This window comes from Onthophagus taurus, chromosome 6 (assembly GCF_036711975.1).
Source record: "Onthophagus taurus isolate NC chromosome 6, IU_Otau_3.0, whole genome shotgun sequence".
NCBI classification, from domain to species: domain Eukaryota; kingdom Metazoa; phylum Arthropoda; class Insecta; order Coleoptera; family Scarabaeidae; genus Onthophagus; species Onthophagus taurus.
Genome location: NC_091971.1, coordinates 12,731,279 through 12,749,565, shown reverse-complemented (window position 1 = coordinate 12,749,565; position 18,287 = coordinate 12,731,279). Strand labels below are relative to the sequence as shown.

Here is an 18,287-nt window from a genome sequence, read left to right as displayed (position 1 = left end):
CATTTTGTTATATTCTAGTTTAACAGATATGCTATGGACTAGTTGTAAATACAATATGTAGTTGTATGTCCCAAGTTGGTTTTGTAAGGCTATATCAGCATCATGTTAAACGTTATATCAAGCCATTAACGTCTCAAATGACATTAAATATTAATCAACTTGATAAACGTTTACAAAAAAGTGATGTTAAGATTAACGACGATTTGAAAGTATTTTTGGCCAATAGGTACTATTGAACCACTTAGAAAAAAGTAGTGTTTTCAATTTTGGGTGTGTGATTCTATTTTGATTTACTGCGTGCTCATATTATGAAAGGATATTTTCATTCTACTGATGTTGAAAACTTCTAATCATTATGTCTTGTCTTTAGCACCAAAGGAAAGCTGGAAGGATGGAATGATGGGTTTCCTAAAAGTCAGAAAGACTTTTTGAGCCAATATTAATATTTAAATTTAGCACTAAACAAAACTAAATTGGCAACTATTGCAATGATATTAGTATTAATCGCAATCTCATTATTCAACAGATTTCGAGAGTCCACAAATTTGTTGGGTTGGGTTCCATCAAATTCAGTTCCTATTAATGAAGTCAACCGGTGAAGAATGAAACGCCGAATTTGCACAGTGTACAATATGAAAGTGATTTGGATAAAAATCCACAGGAAGGAAAATCCTAAAACTATGCTTTAGCAGTTGAAGTAAACATTACAACAAGAGTTCCAGCGGTTAGACAAATACGCGTTATTTTTATTATTGCTTATAGCCGAGGTAAAAGTGGGTTTTATGAATATTATGGAAGGGTAATTTAAAAGAGAAAAAGATATTGAGAGTATTAAACAATGTTCAAGGAAAGCTCGAGATAACTAGCAATGTTTGATAGTTCAAATGGTTTGAACATACATGGTTTGCTCTGAGAGCAAGTACAAATACTGATTTGATAGTCACAATCACAAAGATTTTGGCGGGAAGATGAACAAGATGTATCCCAGATTAAATACAAGATTTGTCATTTTACACTTAATTTGTGAAAATTTAAACTTGACAAGATATGGAAAAGCAGGTGAATGTGCAACATCGCTTAGGAGGTTGTTTTTTTTTGTAAAAAGTAAGTTAAGAAGAAAACCCGTCGTTTTCTATGTCTGGAAAATACACCTTCTCCTGGCCATGGACTGTCCACTTCTAAACTACCTTTCTTCATAAATTTAAACCCCTTCGAAAGTCTTCTTCATGGTCAGAATCAGATTCTTCCTTAAGTTTAGATCTAGAAGAAGATTTAGAACATAAACTAACTGACAATGACAATGTGCAACCCAAGAAAGGGAACATAATACCGACAGTGAAAACTAGAAGTACCACTAATAGAATGCAACATTCAGTTATTATGACACGCCAGTCAGAGAAGAACTTCAAGAAAAGGAGGAAAATGAAGCTTGTGTAGAGAGTTAAGCGGTGTCTAGGTCAACAAAAGAAGATTTCCAGTGAAACGTGTCGTATATGATGTTATGATTTTAGAAAAAGCAATTATGATGGAGCTAAATTGCTATAGCGTTAAAAATGTCAAGTTAAACTTAAATTAAAGAACACTTTTAAATCAAACGTCAAAATGCACATTGTCAAATTGTTGTAAAGTTGGTAACAGCTGGTAAGATAAATAGGAAATTTTGTTATATTATGTTTTGAAATCAATTTGTGTCAAGTTGACGTTTAGAAAAAGTTAATTTTTGGTTTTAGAAAGAGAAAACATCGCAATTTATTCGGAGTTACTGAAAATGTTACTAGAAATAAGAAAAACAACATAAATTTTATAATGACCTTAGAAAATACCAACGGAAACCCTAAAAATTTGACCTTGAAGAAAAATATATTGTAAAATAATATAAAAATTTAAGTAAGTATGACAATTAGCATTGAAGGTATACAATAAATCATCTAAAATAACATTTTTTAATGTTATGAGTACTTTCAAAATATGAACGAACTTCACATTGAAAAGTAAAAAAAAACAGCTTAAACATTGTGACACTAATTTGTCAAAAATGACAGATTCAAAATTTGACATTTACTTTGATAATACATTAAAACATCAAAGAGTATCCGCTTAGAAACTTAAATTAGCAATTATTGTTTGAAAATAAACGTTGATTAATAATTAAAAGGAAAAATTGTGATAATAAACTGTCAAAAATGACATTTATAGTGTACTCACCTTTTATGACCGGTTTAGAATATCAAATTTTAATCTATATAAACTAAAAACAGCTAATTCGGTTCAATATTTCAGGATCATTACGTATATTAAGAAGTTGCTGTGACCCTAAACAATCCTTATACAGGGTGATTATCCATCTATACGCATAAACAATATAAATAAAATATATTCTTCATGACAAATAATGACTAATAGATGAAAAAAATTGTAGTAAAAGTTTTTTAGTTTCCTAAATATCCGATATAATCAGCGACATCTAGATAATCCTCTTGATTTTTACTTTTCGGGTTACTTAAAAAGCACGTGTACGCCACGGAAGTTAATACTGAGCAAATATTACAAAATCGGATGGGACAATTATTCTTTATTTGAAAGTAAATATCACGGATATCTATGATCTACGGAACCATTCGTCATGAAGAGTAAATCCTTAAGTTTATAGGTATAGGTTGAGAATCACCCTGTATGTACTTAACACTTAAATGTCAAAAACCACCTTGAATAATAAACATGAAGACTTACAGTAGAAAGAGTTTGATTTAACTCACTAATTGACACTAATTTATCAAAAATGTCAATTTTAACATTAATTTTGACATTTACCTTAACAAAAAGCTTTTAACCTTCCTTACGTCAAAATCTACAGTTCAAACAAGTTTTAAAATTAATATTAAAGATTCGCAACCCTTATTAAGAAAATAAAAAATCGATCTTGTCGTTAGAGTCATTTTGACACTTATCTCACCAAACTAACACAAATAGAACACGTGCGGAGTAACCCTGTACTTCAACCTACTCTTTCCACGCCAGTTTAATACGTGGGTTTGGTGCATTCGAGTTTAGTTAATCTCACATTATTGCAATAAAGTTAATAAAAATCTTAAATTTATCTTTTTTATTTAGGCATTATGGAATTTATTATATCATGGACCTAAGAGAAAAAGATTTTAAAATTTATGGGCAACAATAACTTTATCTGCAAACATGGAAAGTTTTTGGGTAATGTGTAATATGTTGTAATGTTTAATAAGAATAAGAAAATATCTTATTCGTAATCCAGGAGAGTAATTGTTATATTAGTTAATGGTAGACAAAATTCTTAAATGATTGAGAAAAAGAAATGAATAAAAAATTTTTTTGGAAATAAAAATCCAAAATTCGTGCAGAGCCCACATGATCTATAAAAGAAACACGTGACCAAAAGGGTATAGAGTCGACTCCAACAAAAGCACCTCCCAAAACGTTCAAACAGTGGCCAATCAAACAACATAAACCCTTAACCATGAGCACTACGATTGGTTGGCTTCGAACCTACCATTTGAGCTCGTTAACTATAAATTGGTACAAATAATAATAACGAAAGTCAGTTTAGTCGACGCGGTGACGACGACGCCGATTTTCAACAACGTGATTTCTATCAATTAAATTTAAAAAAAGAATTTTGATTTTTTTTTGAGAAATGGATGGTCCCTTTGAAGACGGTTTTATTGATTATTCAAACCAACCTTTACCATCATTAAATAGTACGTTACTTCAAAATAAAGTGGGAAATCAAGAAAATTTGCACTCGATTCAAGTTATGTTGGGATTGCAACAACACAACGATATGTTTTCGGGAATGGGGAGTCCGTTGGAATACAAAGGTTCCCCACAAAATAAATTGGACGGCTCTCCGACGATGTCGCACCAACACCACCAGGAGTTGATGTACCACCAACCGCAAATGGAAACCGTTCAAAACGGAAATGGAAAAAGGAAAAACGAAGACGTCGTTTTGTTGCAAAGCCAAAATTTATCATCCAGCGAAATTGGAACTAGTGCTGGAAATGTTGGAACAACGACAACTTCCCAAAAGAAAAATGATAAGAAGAAAGGTGATAATAATGGGGTTAAGAAAAAGAAAACTAGGTAAATAATAAATTTAATAATATAATATAATCAATTGATAAGTTAAGACAACGCGGTGAAATTTAAAAAAGAGATATGATAGATAAGATGAAACATAGATAAAAAGTCTAAATAACAATGCCCCTATATAAAACTAATTGACCGTATGTTGTTTCGATTACACCTTAAAAATGATCAGGGTTAAGTTATAGGGGATGTAAATTTCACACCCTTAATAGTTAGGGCATAAAATTCATTCACCACGCCTCGCGTGCCTTTACAAATATGACCAACTGACGTCGCGTGCCAAAAAATAACACCACATGACGATTTTAAATGATAAAATCAAATGTATAAAATAGTAATATACAATTTTTTTTCTTCGACCCAACTCAAAATAGTTTGACATATTATCATTGACAGGGAACCAATTTTGTTTTTCCATAGCAGTCTTTGTTAGAAATAAAATTGTTTGATATGGATTTTTACCAAAGTAGGTCGATCATTCCGAAAATAGTTTTTCATTCTGAACAAAACTTCTTAGTAACACTTTCATGTACTGTAATCAGAATAGGTACTTTACCTGCCACAAAAAGAGTATTTGTTTCACTGCCAAGGCTGACTTGTTTTTTAAAATTTGAAAATATGTTCAAAATTAGTCCTTAATCAAGCAGGGCTAAAAAAAAATGAAAATTAATATCGAAAAAAAATTACCTTTTATAAGAGTCGTTTCATCAATCCGGGGACACACTGTATAAAAAACTATTTGCTATTTGCACATAAAGATTAAACAACACGCTAAAAAGATTAGCACTGGGCACAACGATTGAACATTTTAAATATAAATGTCAGCTTAGATCCTTTTTCAGTTCCCAATTTGTTTCTAAGCTTCAAAATCACCAAACCAAGTGAAGAAAAAATTCTTTCTACACTCGTGGATGACGATTGAGTAGTGATCAGTTGCTCAATAATAAGAAAAATGTTAACATTAACAGCATCGATCGCTTGCTTTTGACTTTTACACCATTCATATGCAGATACATAAAAATTGCTCCATGAATGGAGAAGCTATGGCTTGAAACTTAATTATCAATGACAGATAAAAATTTGATGCATATTTCGAACTTGCATAACCCAACCCAATACAGCATTATTAATTTGCTTTGGATGAGGCATATACAGTGTGTCCCCGGATTGTGTCCCCGTAAGGTACAATTTACGATAAATCTTTGAATTCAAATTCCATCTTTTGCAATTAAAGTCTGGATGTCATAAAACGAAATATAACCAAGTTTTACGTCAAACGTCCTCAAAGTACCAAAGTTAACGCAAGAAGTTTGTTAACCGTTGCAGGTAAAGTGGTCTTTCTGAGCAATGTACAACAAAAGTTGATTAAGATAAAATGTTTGTTATGTTAAATTATAGCGATATGCCGAGTTTTTATCGTCAATTATACCTTACGGGGACACAATCCGGGGACACACTGTATGCAAGAAAATGAGAATTTTTCTAATGATTTCGTCTTGTGTAACATCTCAGAGTTCTTTTTTAAGTTTTTTCACAAATGGGCAATACCTATTCAAGACTTATTCATTGCTTTGTATCTTATCAAGTGTTACAGAAATTAGCAATAGTGCTAGTGTTAGTTCTAGTTTTAATTGTTATTCTGGGTTAGATTGTTGTATATTTTTCATTGGATTAGCACCAGAACTAACACTAGACCGAGAACTAGAAACATTCGGACTTAGCCGTCTTAAGAGACGTACGGCTAAACCCGAATGTTTCTAGTTCTAGGCCTAGTATTAGTTCTGGTACTAGTGTTAGTTCTAGTTTTAGTTGTTAATCGGTTTACATTCGAGTTTAGCCGACTTAAGAGACGCATGGCCAAACTCTACGGCTAATAATGTTACATATAACAGACTTTTGGCTATAACGGACACTCCCTTCCCTGTATTAGTCTGTTATATCGAGGTTTTACTGCATCTTTAATTTTTTTACATGCTAACGTTCACTTTTTGAGAGCATCGCATTTGTAATTTTTTGTACAAGACTTTGTATTAAAGTTCCAATTTACATTTTTCCCATTTCTAGAAAAACATTTAGTAACGACGTCCATTTTTATGTAACACGCCTTGACTGCAGAAAATTATTATAAATTTTCGAACTACTAGTAATATATAAAATTTCCATAAACAATTTAAAGTTTTACTGACTTAATGATCACAATGCAAGAATTTTGTATGTATCTCTTTGGGAATCGTGGCCATGACAGGGCAGTAAAATTTAGGATTTAGCAAAACGAAACATTCGTGATTGTGGCACCATCATTCCGTCAAAGGTACTAAAAAAGCAAATTAGGGGTGCTTACGATTATATGTCATATGTTTCGACAGTTCAGTTGTTACAATTGCAAGTAATTATTTCAAAAAAACAATTATGGGTGTAAAATCAGAAAAGAATAAGGAAATTGTGCAACCCAATATATTTAGGAATTACAATATGGGGTTGGGTGGTTTTTGACCTGGTCGATCGTCTATGTGCTTGTAGCAGTATTCCGATTCTATTAACACCTGAATCCATAAGAGAATGTTTCATGCTTAGAATTTCGATGAAATGTTGCAACAACTCTGCTGAAAGTTGGTTCAACTGAACGGAAAAAAATGTGGAGCATCTGCAACGGTACAAAGGGATATCAGATTTGATGATATAAATGTATAAAAATGTATAAAAATGTTTGCCAGAGGAATACTAGATTACAATGTACAAAATGCGAAAATCGACTCCCTAAAAGTTATTGTTTTGAATAATACCATTCAAAAAGCTAAATTCTATTTACTTTTACATAGATAGCAACCTATATTTTGGGAATTACAGCAACTGCATACAATTTAGCAATTAATAATAGACACAAATAAAACATAACATAATAAAATATTTTTGTTATATGAACAACTTGTATAAAGTATAACACCATACAGGCTTTAAAATCATAATTAAACATCTCCATCTAGTAATTAATACTAAATTATATTTTTATTTTCAGAACAACATTTACGGCATTCCAATTAGAAGAATTAGAACGTGCTTTCGAAAGAGCGCCATACCCAGACGTTTTTGCTCGCGAAGAGCTCGCCTTAAAACTCAATTTGAGCGAATCTCGCGTTCAAGTTTGGTTCCAAAACAGGCGCGCAAAATGGCGCAAACGCGAACCACCCCGAAAAACAGGTTACATAACATCAAACTCGCCCAGTTCGACAATTTCCACAAATTTCAACAATCAAATCAACACGTTTCCGCAATCCACGAATTTAAACGCAACGCCACCTGTCGATTCGTGGACGTATCAATCGTCGTACGCCGATTTGACACATCTCAATATATTGAATACGGCGCCATCTGGTTATCAGAGTTTTGGATCGCCGCAAAATGGGTATTCTTATATGTTGAATGCGCACGATAGTCAGTTGTTCGCGGCCCCGCCGCCGCCACCACCACCGTCGATGCGAGAGTATCCGAATCAAAGTCCGCCGTTGGCGCGGGAATATTCAATGCTTTCGGGACATTCGCCGGAAACGGATGATGGAAAAATTGAGTATGTTAGCCATACTCTAGGGAATTCCCCGGAACGATATGCTAATTTATCACCGAAATACGAAGTTAATTTATTACAGGAGGTGAAGGGGGAGTTTTCCGATGGAAGGTTAAAAGAACAAGTTAAAATAGAGGGAGGGTCAAATCAAACGTATGTTGCTTTACCGCCGTTTTTAAATTAATAATAATATATATATATATAGGTATGTATTATCAAAAAAAACACATTTTTTTTCGAGTCTGAGCAAAAAGATCAATAAAAAAAAACAAAAATAGACCTTGTTACAAATGTAAATGTGAAGAAATTAGGGTTATAGTGTCAATGCCAAAGATATAAAGTTAGATTCGTTTTTTTTTTTTTATTTTGAGTTGGTCGCTCTAAAATATTTTCTTTTCTTCTTTTGGCTCTATCAAAATTAACATAAATAGATATGCAAAAATTATTTTATTAGGTTAATATGGGATTTTCCGTATTTTTGTTTTTACTAAATATCAAACGATCCCTATACAGCGTTTACAGTTATCTTAAGAACATTTTGACGTTTTTCTTCCTAATTTATATCCGCTATAATTACGTGCTTTAATCTTAATGAAAAGGTCGATATTAAATGTTATGTTGAGTAAATTTGGTAAAAACCCAAGTCAAATTATGTACATAAATCAAATTTACATAAAAAGTAAACGTTTCTTGCCGTGAATAGTTTGCCATATTATTGTAGAAAATAATAATAGTCCATAAAATGATTGTAATTTATTTTATTATACGGTTTAAACTGTTTTAAAAGTTACATTAAACATATCGTCTTTAATGTTTCCCATTTTAAGGTTGTGTTTTTCACAAATTTGAATCTAGTTTAACTATATTCCGAACTATCTATCTGACTACTTATGATATTTAACCCTTTACTGCACATTTTTTTAAATAATATGAATTAATAAAGAAATATTTAAAAACATCCATTGCAATTCAGATACAAAAGTAATGTTATTATTATAGTAGCATAACTTTATTTAAAGGTGTAAAACTATTTACATTAATTTGAAATAAAGAATATCGGTTGCTGACAAAATCAAATTTTTGAATTGTTGCTCGCAAATAACTGGCTTCAAGTTCAATGTTGGCTTTTAATTTTTGCAAAGTTGTTAATTTGTAACCATTTTCTCCTCTTTTTATTTTGACACATAGCACAGTGTTCTAAATACAATATCTAGCTGCACGTAATTCATTGTTAATTCATGTATTGCACTTAAAATTACAACGAAGAACAATAAAATACTAAGTAGTCAAAATTGTAGAGTGGAAGTGCTTGTATTTGAAGTTTTCATAACCTGGCTCCACTACAATTGAGAAAATTCCATAACAGTAGCGGTATTAATATGTTCTTCATCTAAATTTCAATTAAATAGTAAAAAGCGGATAAAACTGGTTAATTTCATTATTTCCCATTCATATGAGATAGAAAAATAGCAGTAGCCATGCGTAACCATGGCCACCAATTGTTTTAAAAATTAATCATTGTCTTTAATAAAACAATTGGTTGCCATGGTTACGCATGGGTGCTGCTATTTTTCTACCTCACGAAAATTGGAATTCATACGTTACTTTTGGGAAACACTGTATATGTAAAACAGTATGCATAACACAAATGACAACATCAACAAATTATATTTAATATTGTAGTTAATTTATATTAACAACTTGTAGTAAATGTGCAGTAAAAGGTTCATTTAGTATCCTTGGAAATGATTTTCAACAAGAATTAGGATTGATTACGATTAAAACTGATTTTAAACGATTTTCAAACTTTCAAGAAACCCAAAATAACGTAAAGCGGCAAAAATTCATTCTTTGGACTATTCCAAAAATATTTTATCCGTTGACAATTTTGGAAAAACCGGTTTGCTTCGAAGATACAGCATGAACAAGGATTTCAACAACATTTTATTACTAAAAATTACAAATATAAGCTTTCTAATCTACAATAACTTGAAATTGACCACCTCCAGCTAACATATAAGAATCCAATCTTCTCCTCATTGACTGCCGAACCTTTTCAAAAACACCAGAATCGTTTCTTATTGAATTACAGCAAGCAGTTATACGATTTCGCAAGTCTTCCACATTTTCCAGAGGAGTAGTGTAACCTAAAGATTTAAGATGGCCCCATAGAAAAAAATCCACCTCGACCAATCCAGCGATCTTCATATGTTACTGTCAAAAACTCACGAGCAACCCTAGTCAAATACGCTGGTGCACCATTGTGCATAAACCACATTGAATTTCGTATTGCCAATGGTACATTCTCTAGAAACTGATGTAACGTTTGTTCCAAAAACTTGCAATACACTTCGCCAGTAAGCCTTTTTGGTAGAAATACTTCTCCAACTAGCCAGTTACCCACAATTCCAACCCAAACGGTCAACGAGAACTGAGGTTGAAATCATTCTTCACTTAGCTTCATCAGTAAAAAGAATCAAAGTCAGTAATTGAGGGATTTGAACCAATTTGCCCAAGAGCTACTGATAGAATGCTAAACGTGGAAGAAAATCAACAGGTAGAAGTACTTGAATGTGTTGTCAATGGTATGGGTACAACAAATATTTTTTAACAATTTTCCAATCAGTCCCATTACTTACATTCAAAGTATTTGCAATTATTCGAGTTCAGAAATGCCAGGTTCTTCTTTTATTGTTCAACACATTCTCTTTACATTCTGTCATTGATTTTCTTGATCCTCCACTTCCTTTCAATGAGCCTGTTTAATGAATTACCATCAGCAAGCCCACAAATAAAATGCAAGTCAGTCTTCTAAAAATGATTCTGCTGAAAATTTTGTTTTGCCCCCCTATATCTTTGAAATAAAATCCAAAAATCATTATTCTTTCTTTCTGCAGTTCTGCCTTTCCAATTTCGCACCTCCATTCTTCGAAGATTCCTCTCCAGTTTATCCTTGTAGCGATTTCGAGCTACTTTCCCTGTCATGTTAGACTCGAACATTCTTCTTGATCGCCAGTGATTTGCCATTCTCATGACATGTCCAATCCACCTAAGACGTTGGGCCTTTATGAAGCGTACAATGTTTTCTCTCTCTCTAGGATATCTTCAATCTTTGCGTTGATATTGATTCGAATATTCGTCTGATTATTTTTCTTTCAAAAATTAGAAGTTTTTTAGTATCACTTGCTGTCAGGCTTTATGTTTTTGATCCATATATGGCAACCGACCTAATCAGAGTTTTTGTATATCCTGATTTTGTTTGTTCTGGAGATGATTCTAAACCTGATTAAGTTTTTGTTAGCGTAGTAGACTCTATTGGCAGCAAGTATTCTTTGTATATCATGAAATTTTCGACATTTTCGAAGGCTGCATCTTCGATACGATGTCATGTCTATTTCGTCCTTGTTCCTTTGGTGACAAAATACTTAAAATAAAATTTTCACCTCGTTGTAAATTTCTCTGAGTTGGTTTTCGTTCCTGGCAATAATGACGATGTCATCTACATAAGCAAGGATCATCTTGGACTTGTAGATAATTGTCTCACTATCCACGATGTTTGTTAGTGCTGCTTTACGTGCCAGGTTGAATAATGTGGCTGAGACCTTGTCTTACTCCTCTACTCAATATGAACTCTCTGCCTTAGCATTTAGTAGTGTAGTCTAAAAATCATTAAAGGACAAAATATTCTTAGAATAACGCCTTGAATAAACATGAAAATCTAACAAACATGCAAAAAATCTTGATATGAATAAATTATAATGAATTGACATTTTGAAAAGTAAAAATTAAGTTTTAATTCGTTTTAAATCCGGTTTAAATAAAATATAACCTTAATTTTTTTTATAAATCGATGGGTCTGTATAAATATTGTTAAATTACAATCATTTTAATTTAGAATACTATTTTTAATGTACCAAACTGTAAATATTTATTTAAAAAATAAGTTGGTATTTTAATATTTTTATATAAGATTTTTTTTTAAATATATCTTATTAAATAATTTACATGCATTACAATTTTAACCTTGTCAAATTGGCAACGGTCAATTGAACACCGCTAACTTCCTGTTAATCTCAAAAAATAACAAACAAAAAAATCAACAATCCCATTTAATAGTTATGTACATTCAAACTCGTTGTATTGTTTAAAGTCACGTTTTTCCATCCACTTCCTAGTACCCGCAATAGTTAATACTTTTATAGTTCTTAGATGTGGGAGTTCTTTTTCTAAATTCTATTTTTGTTGTTTTATTAATTGTTATTCATTGATAAATTTCCGGATTGTAAATTTCGCGAAATTGCATACAACCTCGCCCGTATTGTAAAACGAAACAGAAATCCCAAACGATTCGGTGCGGTTTTTGAATTGGAAATCCCACTCTTGTAACATTAATCATTATAAAAAATAGCACCGAGCTAAATCTTCGTGGATCGACCAAGAGACGTATAATAAAAGAAATAAGTTTTTGTACTAAATACATCACGATTTCTTTTACGTCATAAAGATAACATAAAAAGTACTTCTTCAAGCTAAATTTAAATTTAAATGAGCGGAAAAAGTACTTTTAAGCGATCCGAATCGAGTTAGACATCGTTGGAAAGGTGACACGCGATGTATAAAACTTGTTTTCTTGCGGAGTGGCGCTCAGTGTGATTGCCAGAGCTGCGCGGTGTCGTTTACTTCTTTAGTGTTAAGTGTGTTTAAGTGTTTCAAAAAAAATTTTAAGAGGTGCGTAGTAAAATGCCGATTAATTACACCACCACATTATTTGTGCTCCAAAAATTTTAATTGTTTAATTTTAACAAAATTTATTCGATTCGCTTCATCAACACTTTATCAATAACCTTCAAAATTTATCGCTTTAAATGATTATATTAACACGGTCTTTATCCTCAACACGTTCATATCTGTTTCTTTGTTTATCTTTGTTTTATTTAACATAAAATTTTCTTAGAACCCAATAAGATCCGTGAAACGTCTTTTACATTCATATAAGAAAATAATTAGTGATGATGCAAGGAAAAACCGGAAATCTGAAGAAAAAAAAACGTTCACCTCGATTATGTAATAGTCAAACATCGGGGAATTCTTCGTTTCGAAATCAAAACGGTTTAAAATTCAAGTGGCGTTTATCTTTCGATTTTAAAATTCAAAACATGAATCGTTTCAAATAAATTTAACTTTTGAAATACTAAAAAAGAAAAAAATTTAATTAAAAGAAAAATGGAGCATAAAAATTCGAGAAAGTGTTTCATAAAAACCCCTCTTTCTCGTCGATGAGTTCTTCGCTTTTCATGTGCCACTTTCCCTTACATATGAGTCATATCGTTTCAACGTTGCAGATAAAAATGTGGAACATCATCTTAACCATTTTCGTTACCGTCTTCTACGAAATTCAAGGACAATGCCTGACCGTACAAGATCATAAGAGCCCCCAAATGAACGCCAAACAAAACCTCTACAGCGGCGAGCAAGAGTTTTCCTTGAACTTATTAAGAGCTGTTAATCAACTGGGGCCGAACGATAATCTTTTTTTCTCACCTTACTCCACTTACCACGCTTTGTTATTGGCCTATTTTATATCAGGGGGACAAACGGAGAGTTTTCTTAAGAAAACTTTGAGGTTAGATTCCTCCATGGTGAGTAAGAATACCTGAAACGTAATTATTTTATATTTGAACTTTCTCGTTGTATGCTTTCTCTATGTTAATTGTATCTATGTTTATTTACGATGAATATGCAGGTTGTTTTTTTTATAATAATATGTTTAAAATTAAATATAAACATTCATTAATGACATTTGATTTGAAAATTTAATACCAACTGTCAAAACAGAAATTTTTATTCAAATCATCTAAAAATTTATTTATTTTTAATTAGACAATTAACATTGAGAAATTGTTGTTATAAATAATTTTAAACGTATCGTAGTAATTCTTATTAATATTTAAAAGAAAAAATTAATTTTTAAATTTGACAGATAAATAAATTTACTTTTATTATTAAATTAACCTTGAAAAATCATGATTATTTATAAATATAAACCCAAGGGATAACTTATAATTAATTTTTTTAAATTATTTCTTGTTATTTAAACTTTTTTTTTAATTTCACATTTTATTACCAACCGTTAAAAATTTAACATAAAATTAAATGTAATCAACCAATCTTCTAAAAATTTATTTATTTTTAATTATCCAATTAACACTGAGAAATTGTTATTATAAATAATTTTAAACGCATTATAGTAATTATTATTAATATTTAAAAAAATATAAAAAATTAATTCATTTTTAAATTTGACAGATAAATAAATTTACTTTTTATTATTAAATTAACCTTGAAAAATCATGATTATTTATAAATATAAACCCCAATGGATAACTTATAATTATTTTTTGTTATTTAACATATATTTTTTTAATTTCACATTTTTATTACCAACCGTTAAAAATTTAACACAAAATTAAATATAGTCAACCAACCATCTAAAAGTTTATTTATTTTTAATTAAACAATTGATATAGAGAAATTGTTATTATAAATAATTTTAAACGCATTATAGTAATTATTATTAATATTTAAAAAAATATACAAAAATTAATTCATTTTTAAATTTGACAGATAAATAAATTTATTTTTTATTATTAAATTAACCTTGAAAAATCATGATTATTTATAAATATAAACCCAAGGGATAACTTATAATTAATGTTTTTAATTAATTTTTGTTATTTAACATATTTCTTTTAATTTCTCATTTTATTACCAACCGTTAAAAATTTAACACAAAATTAAATGTAATCAATCTAAAAATGTATTTATTTTTAATTAGACAATTAACTTGAGAAATTGTTATTATAAATAATTTTAAACGTATTATAGTAATTATTATTAATATTTAAAAAAAAATACAAAAATTAATTAATTTTCAAATTTGACAGATAAACAAATTTACTTTTTTTTATTAAATTAACCTTGAAAAATCATGATTATTTATAAATATAAACCCAAGGGATAACTTATAATTAATTTTTGTTATTTAACATATTTTTTTTTAATTTCACATTTTTATTACCAACCGTTAAAAATTTAACACAAAATTTATTTATTTATAACACTTTTCGTTTAATTCTTAGGATAAATCCGATGTGATGAACGCTTACAAATTAGATAAATACATCACTCAATCGATAGCAAAATCAAATAGTTCATATGAATTTACAAACGCAAACCGAATCTATGTAGATAAAGGTATTGAAATAAGAGACTGTATCGAAGATCTTTTCCGAGAAGAATTTGAAAAGGCCAATTTTGCAACAAACCCCGAAGGGGCTAGACTTACAATAAACAACTGGGTTTCACAACAAACTCATAACATGATTAAAGATTTGCTTCCACCTGGGGTAATCGATCCCCAAACCAATCTAGTTTTGGTCAATGCGGGTTACTTTAAGGGCAGTTGGAAATATGAATTTAATGTTTCTAATACTAAAGAAGAAGTATTTTATATAACCCCGTCAAAACAAACAATTGTTGATATGATGTATATGGAAGGTGTGCTTAGTCACGATGTTTCAGACGTCTTGGATGCGCATATTTTAGAATTACCTTACAAAGGAGAAGAAATTAGCATGTACATTTTACTCCCACCATTCGTTAAAGAGGATGGTGTTGATAATACTTTAAAAAAACTCACGCCAGAAAGATTCCAACACATGATTAGGAATCATAACACGTTATTAGGAAAAACTGTTTATTTATCTTTACCAAAGTTCAGTTTAGAAGATACAATCGAAATGACACCGGTAAGTCGTATTATGTTTATTTTATTACACAATTATGATATATTCAATAAAATAAAGTCTATTTAGTTTTGAAATTTGACATTTAGAATTGTCAAAATTGACAGGTTAACCTAAAAAATTAATTTTATTGAATATTGACGTAGATTATTGCTAACTATTTTTGCTTTGGTTTTTCGGGGATTCTATTTTGAAAGTCTTTTTAACACTTTTTTTTCGGGTATATAGATACTAGAATCGTTGGGTGTGGGAAACTTGTTTCATTCGGATGCCGATTTCTCGTTGTTGAGCAATAAACAGAAGGTTTCTTTGGGAGCCGGAGTGCACAAAGCGCGGATAGACGTCGATGAAAAAGGTTCTGAAGCGGCGGCCGCCACTGCTTTGTTCACTTTTCGTATGATGACCGACGAAGCGGACGATGATGCCGTTATATTCAAATGTAACAGACCGTTTATTTTCTTGTTGTACAACAAAAAAACTAGTACGATCATGTTTATTGGTATCTATAGGAATCCGAAGTAATCTTTTACATTATTTTTTATGTAACGATGTGTTTGTTGTACATACTTTTTAATTTGACTAAAAAAACTTCTTCTTTGACTTGCCATAAAACTAATAATAATTAAAAAGAAAAATAACCAATTGTGATTATTAAGTAATGTAGATTTCTTAAGTAAATAAAAACTAACTATGTTGTTAAATTATACTTATTTTTATTTATTCATTTTATTGTATAATTGGTTGCCTAATTATACAAATTTAAAATGACAATTAATAATGTCGATAAAATAGAAAACGATTGTATTAAATATTTTGATTATTTTTAGGTTCTTCAAAAATTAGGTGTAGGTGATTTATTTTCTGAAAGTGCTAATTTTTCAACGTTAACCAACCGAAATGTAACGTTAGGAAGTGCGTTGCATAAAGCGAAAATTGAGGTGAACGAGCAAGGAACTGAAGCTGCAGCTTCAACAGTATTATTTACATTCCGTTCAAGTAGACCTATAGAACCAGCTGAATTTAAATGTAATCATCCCTTTATTTACATTATTTACGATAAAATACAAGACGCCGTTGTTTTTATGGGAGTATTTAGAAGACCATATTAACATTAAACAAAGATTTCGAGAGAACTGAAATTTTAGTTTTTTTCATTTTATGTTCGTTTTATTACCAATGGTAGTTTTAATTTAAAATAATTTGTAATGTTACTTTAGTATTTATTGGACTTCTTAATCTTCCTCCTTTTAATTAATTAAGCATGAAAGACATTTTTTTAGATACGAAACGAACGAATGTAGGTTACCAAAATAAAAAAAATAAAGAAATTTTATTACAACAAAACGTTTTTGATTTAATTATAAATATTAGAAATGTTTTTATATTAATAAATATAAAAATTAGATTTAAAAACATTCAAAGTGGTGCCATCTATTTAATCCAATTTGTATTTGAAGGTGTACATTTCATTAAATTGATTAGTTGATTCATTAAATTATAGATGGCGCTTACATTTAAATTAAATTTTATACATCATTATTAAAAATTAATTACAATACAATCCTTTAATTTAGATATCGTATCTTTCATGATTTATAAATCATTAATATCACATTAAATGATTATAAATTAATAACGGTAATAAGATTATTATTTATGGCTTCGCTGAGACTTTATTGGTTATGTCAAGTAGTCGAGTCATGTTTAATAAGTTCTTAACATACTTTTAAATCATTTTTAAGCGGATTTACGTCGTAATTAAAATAATCAATAAAAAATAGGGACAATCAATATGAAGGTATAATAATAGTTATTAAAAAGTACTTACAGTTTTGTTTTGATGGATATAAAAATTGACGTTTAAAATGATTGATGAGAGTGACATCTCTTGGAGAATTTTATTTTTAAAAAACTAATTATTGAAAAATTGATAGTTATAAGTTGTATGGAATATTAAAAAAACACAATTATTAATTAATTAATATAATTAAATTTAAAAATTAATTTGAAACCCGTTAAAAAATGATTTATTTTGGTTAAATTGATTAATTCATTCATTAAATTATAGATGGTGCTTACAGAAATTGTCAAATTTGAATTTAATACATAATTGTTAAAATTTAATTAAAATGTTAATAAGATTATTATTTATGGCTTCGGTACGACTTTATTAGTTGTGTAGTAGTTTTAGAATGACTCATTTTTGATAAGTTCTGCGTCGTAATTAAAATTGACATTTAAAATGATTGAGGAAAGTGACATCTATTGGAGAATTTTATTTGTATAAAAACTAATTATTGAAAAATTGATAAATTTCAAAATAAGGTGTATAGAATATTGAAAAAACACAATTATTAATTAATTAATATAATAATTAAATTTAAAAATTAATTTGAAACCCGTTAAAAAATGATTTATTTTGATTAAATTGATTACTTCATTCATTAAATCATAGATGGTGCTTACATAAATTGTCAAATTTGAATTTAAATTAAATTTAATACATAATTGTTAAAATTTAATTAAAATGATAATAAGATTATTATTTATGGCTTCGGTACGACTTTATTGATTGTGTAGTGGTTTTAGAATGACTCATATTTGATAAGTTCTGCGGCGTAATTAAAATAATCAATAAAAAATTTGTAATAATTATTTAAAAAAATTTGTTATAATCAATATGAATAATGTAACAAATCGATATCTGTGTTTTTTTAACGATTATTTTACGATTACATCAACTCTTAAGATAAGAAATAAACTGATTTAAAAAAATTGTGGTATGTTTTTATTTTAAA

General features: G+C 29.6%; 2 protein-coding genes across 5 annotated transcripts; both read left to right on the top strand.

Annotated features, from left to right (window-relative positions):
• The first annotated feature begins 1,713 nt into the window (after positions 1–1,713).
• Positions 1,714–12,412, top strand: LOC111419977 (reversed polarity). Of its 3 annotated transcripts, XM_023052870.2 has the most exons (4): positions 1,714–1,887; positions 3,112–3,207; positions 3,269–4,116; positions 7,139–12,412. In XM_023052870.2, exons 3-4 carry the CDS (start codon positions 3,668–3,670, stop codon positions 7,866–7,868), a joined length of 1,179 nt encoding a protein of 392 aa, XP_022908638.1. In that variant the 5' UTR covers positions 1,714–1,887; positions 3,112–3,207; positions 3,269–3,667; the 3' UTR covers positions 7,869–12,412. The 3 variants fall into 3 exon arrangements, with proteins under 3 accessions (XP_022908638.1, XP_071052992.1, XP_071052993.1); XM_071196891.1 differs by having other exon boundaries at positions 3,112–4,116; XM_071196892.1 differs by lacking the exon at positions 1,714–1,887 and adding an exon at positions 3,027–3,045 and having other exon boundaries at positions 3,112–4,116.
• On the top strand, positions 12,327–16,833 carry LOC111419976 (serine protease inhibitor 88Ea-like). Of its 2 annotated transcripts, none has more exons than XM_023052869.2 (4): positions 12,327–12,412; positions 13,027–13,323; positions 14,824–15,492; positions 16,317–16,833. In XM_023052869.2, the coding sequence occupies exons 2-4, from the start codon at positions 13,033–13,035 to the stop codon at positions 16,596–16,598; spliced, it is 1,242 nt and encodes a 413-aa protein (XP_022908637.1). In that variant the 5' UTR covers positions 12,327–12,412; positions 13,027–13,032; the 3' UTR covers positions 16,599–16,833. The 2 variants fall into 2 exon arrangements, with proteins under 2 accessions (XP_022908637.1, XP_022908636.1); XM_023052868.2 differs by lacking the exon at positions 16,317–16,833 and adding an exon at positions 15,718–16,190.
• The last annotated feature ends 1,454 nt before the right edge of the window (positions 16,834–18,287 follow it).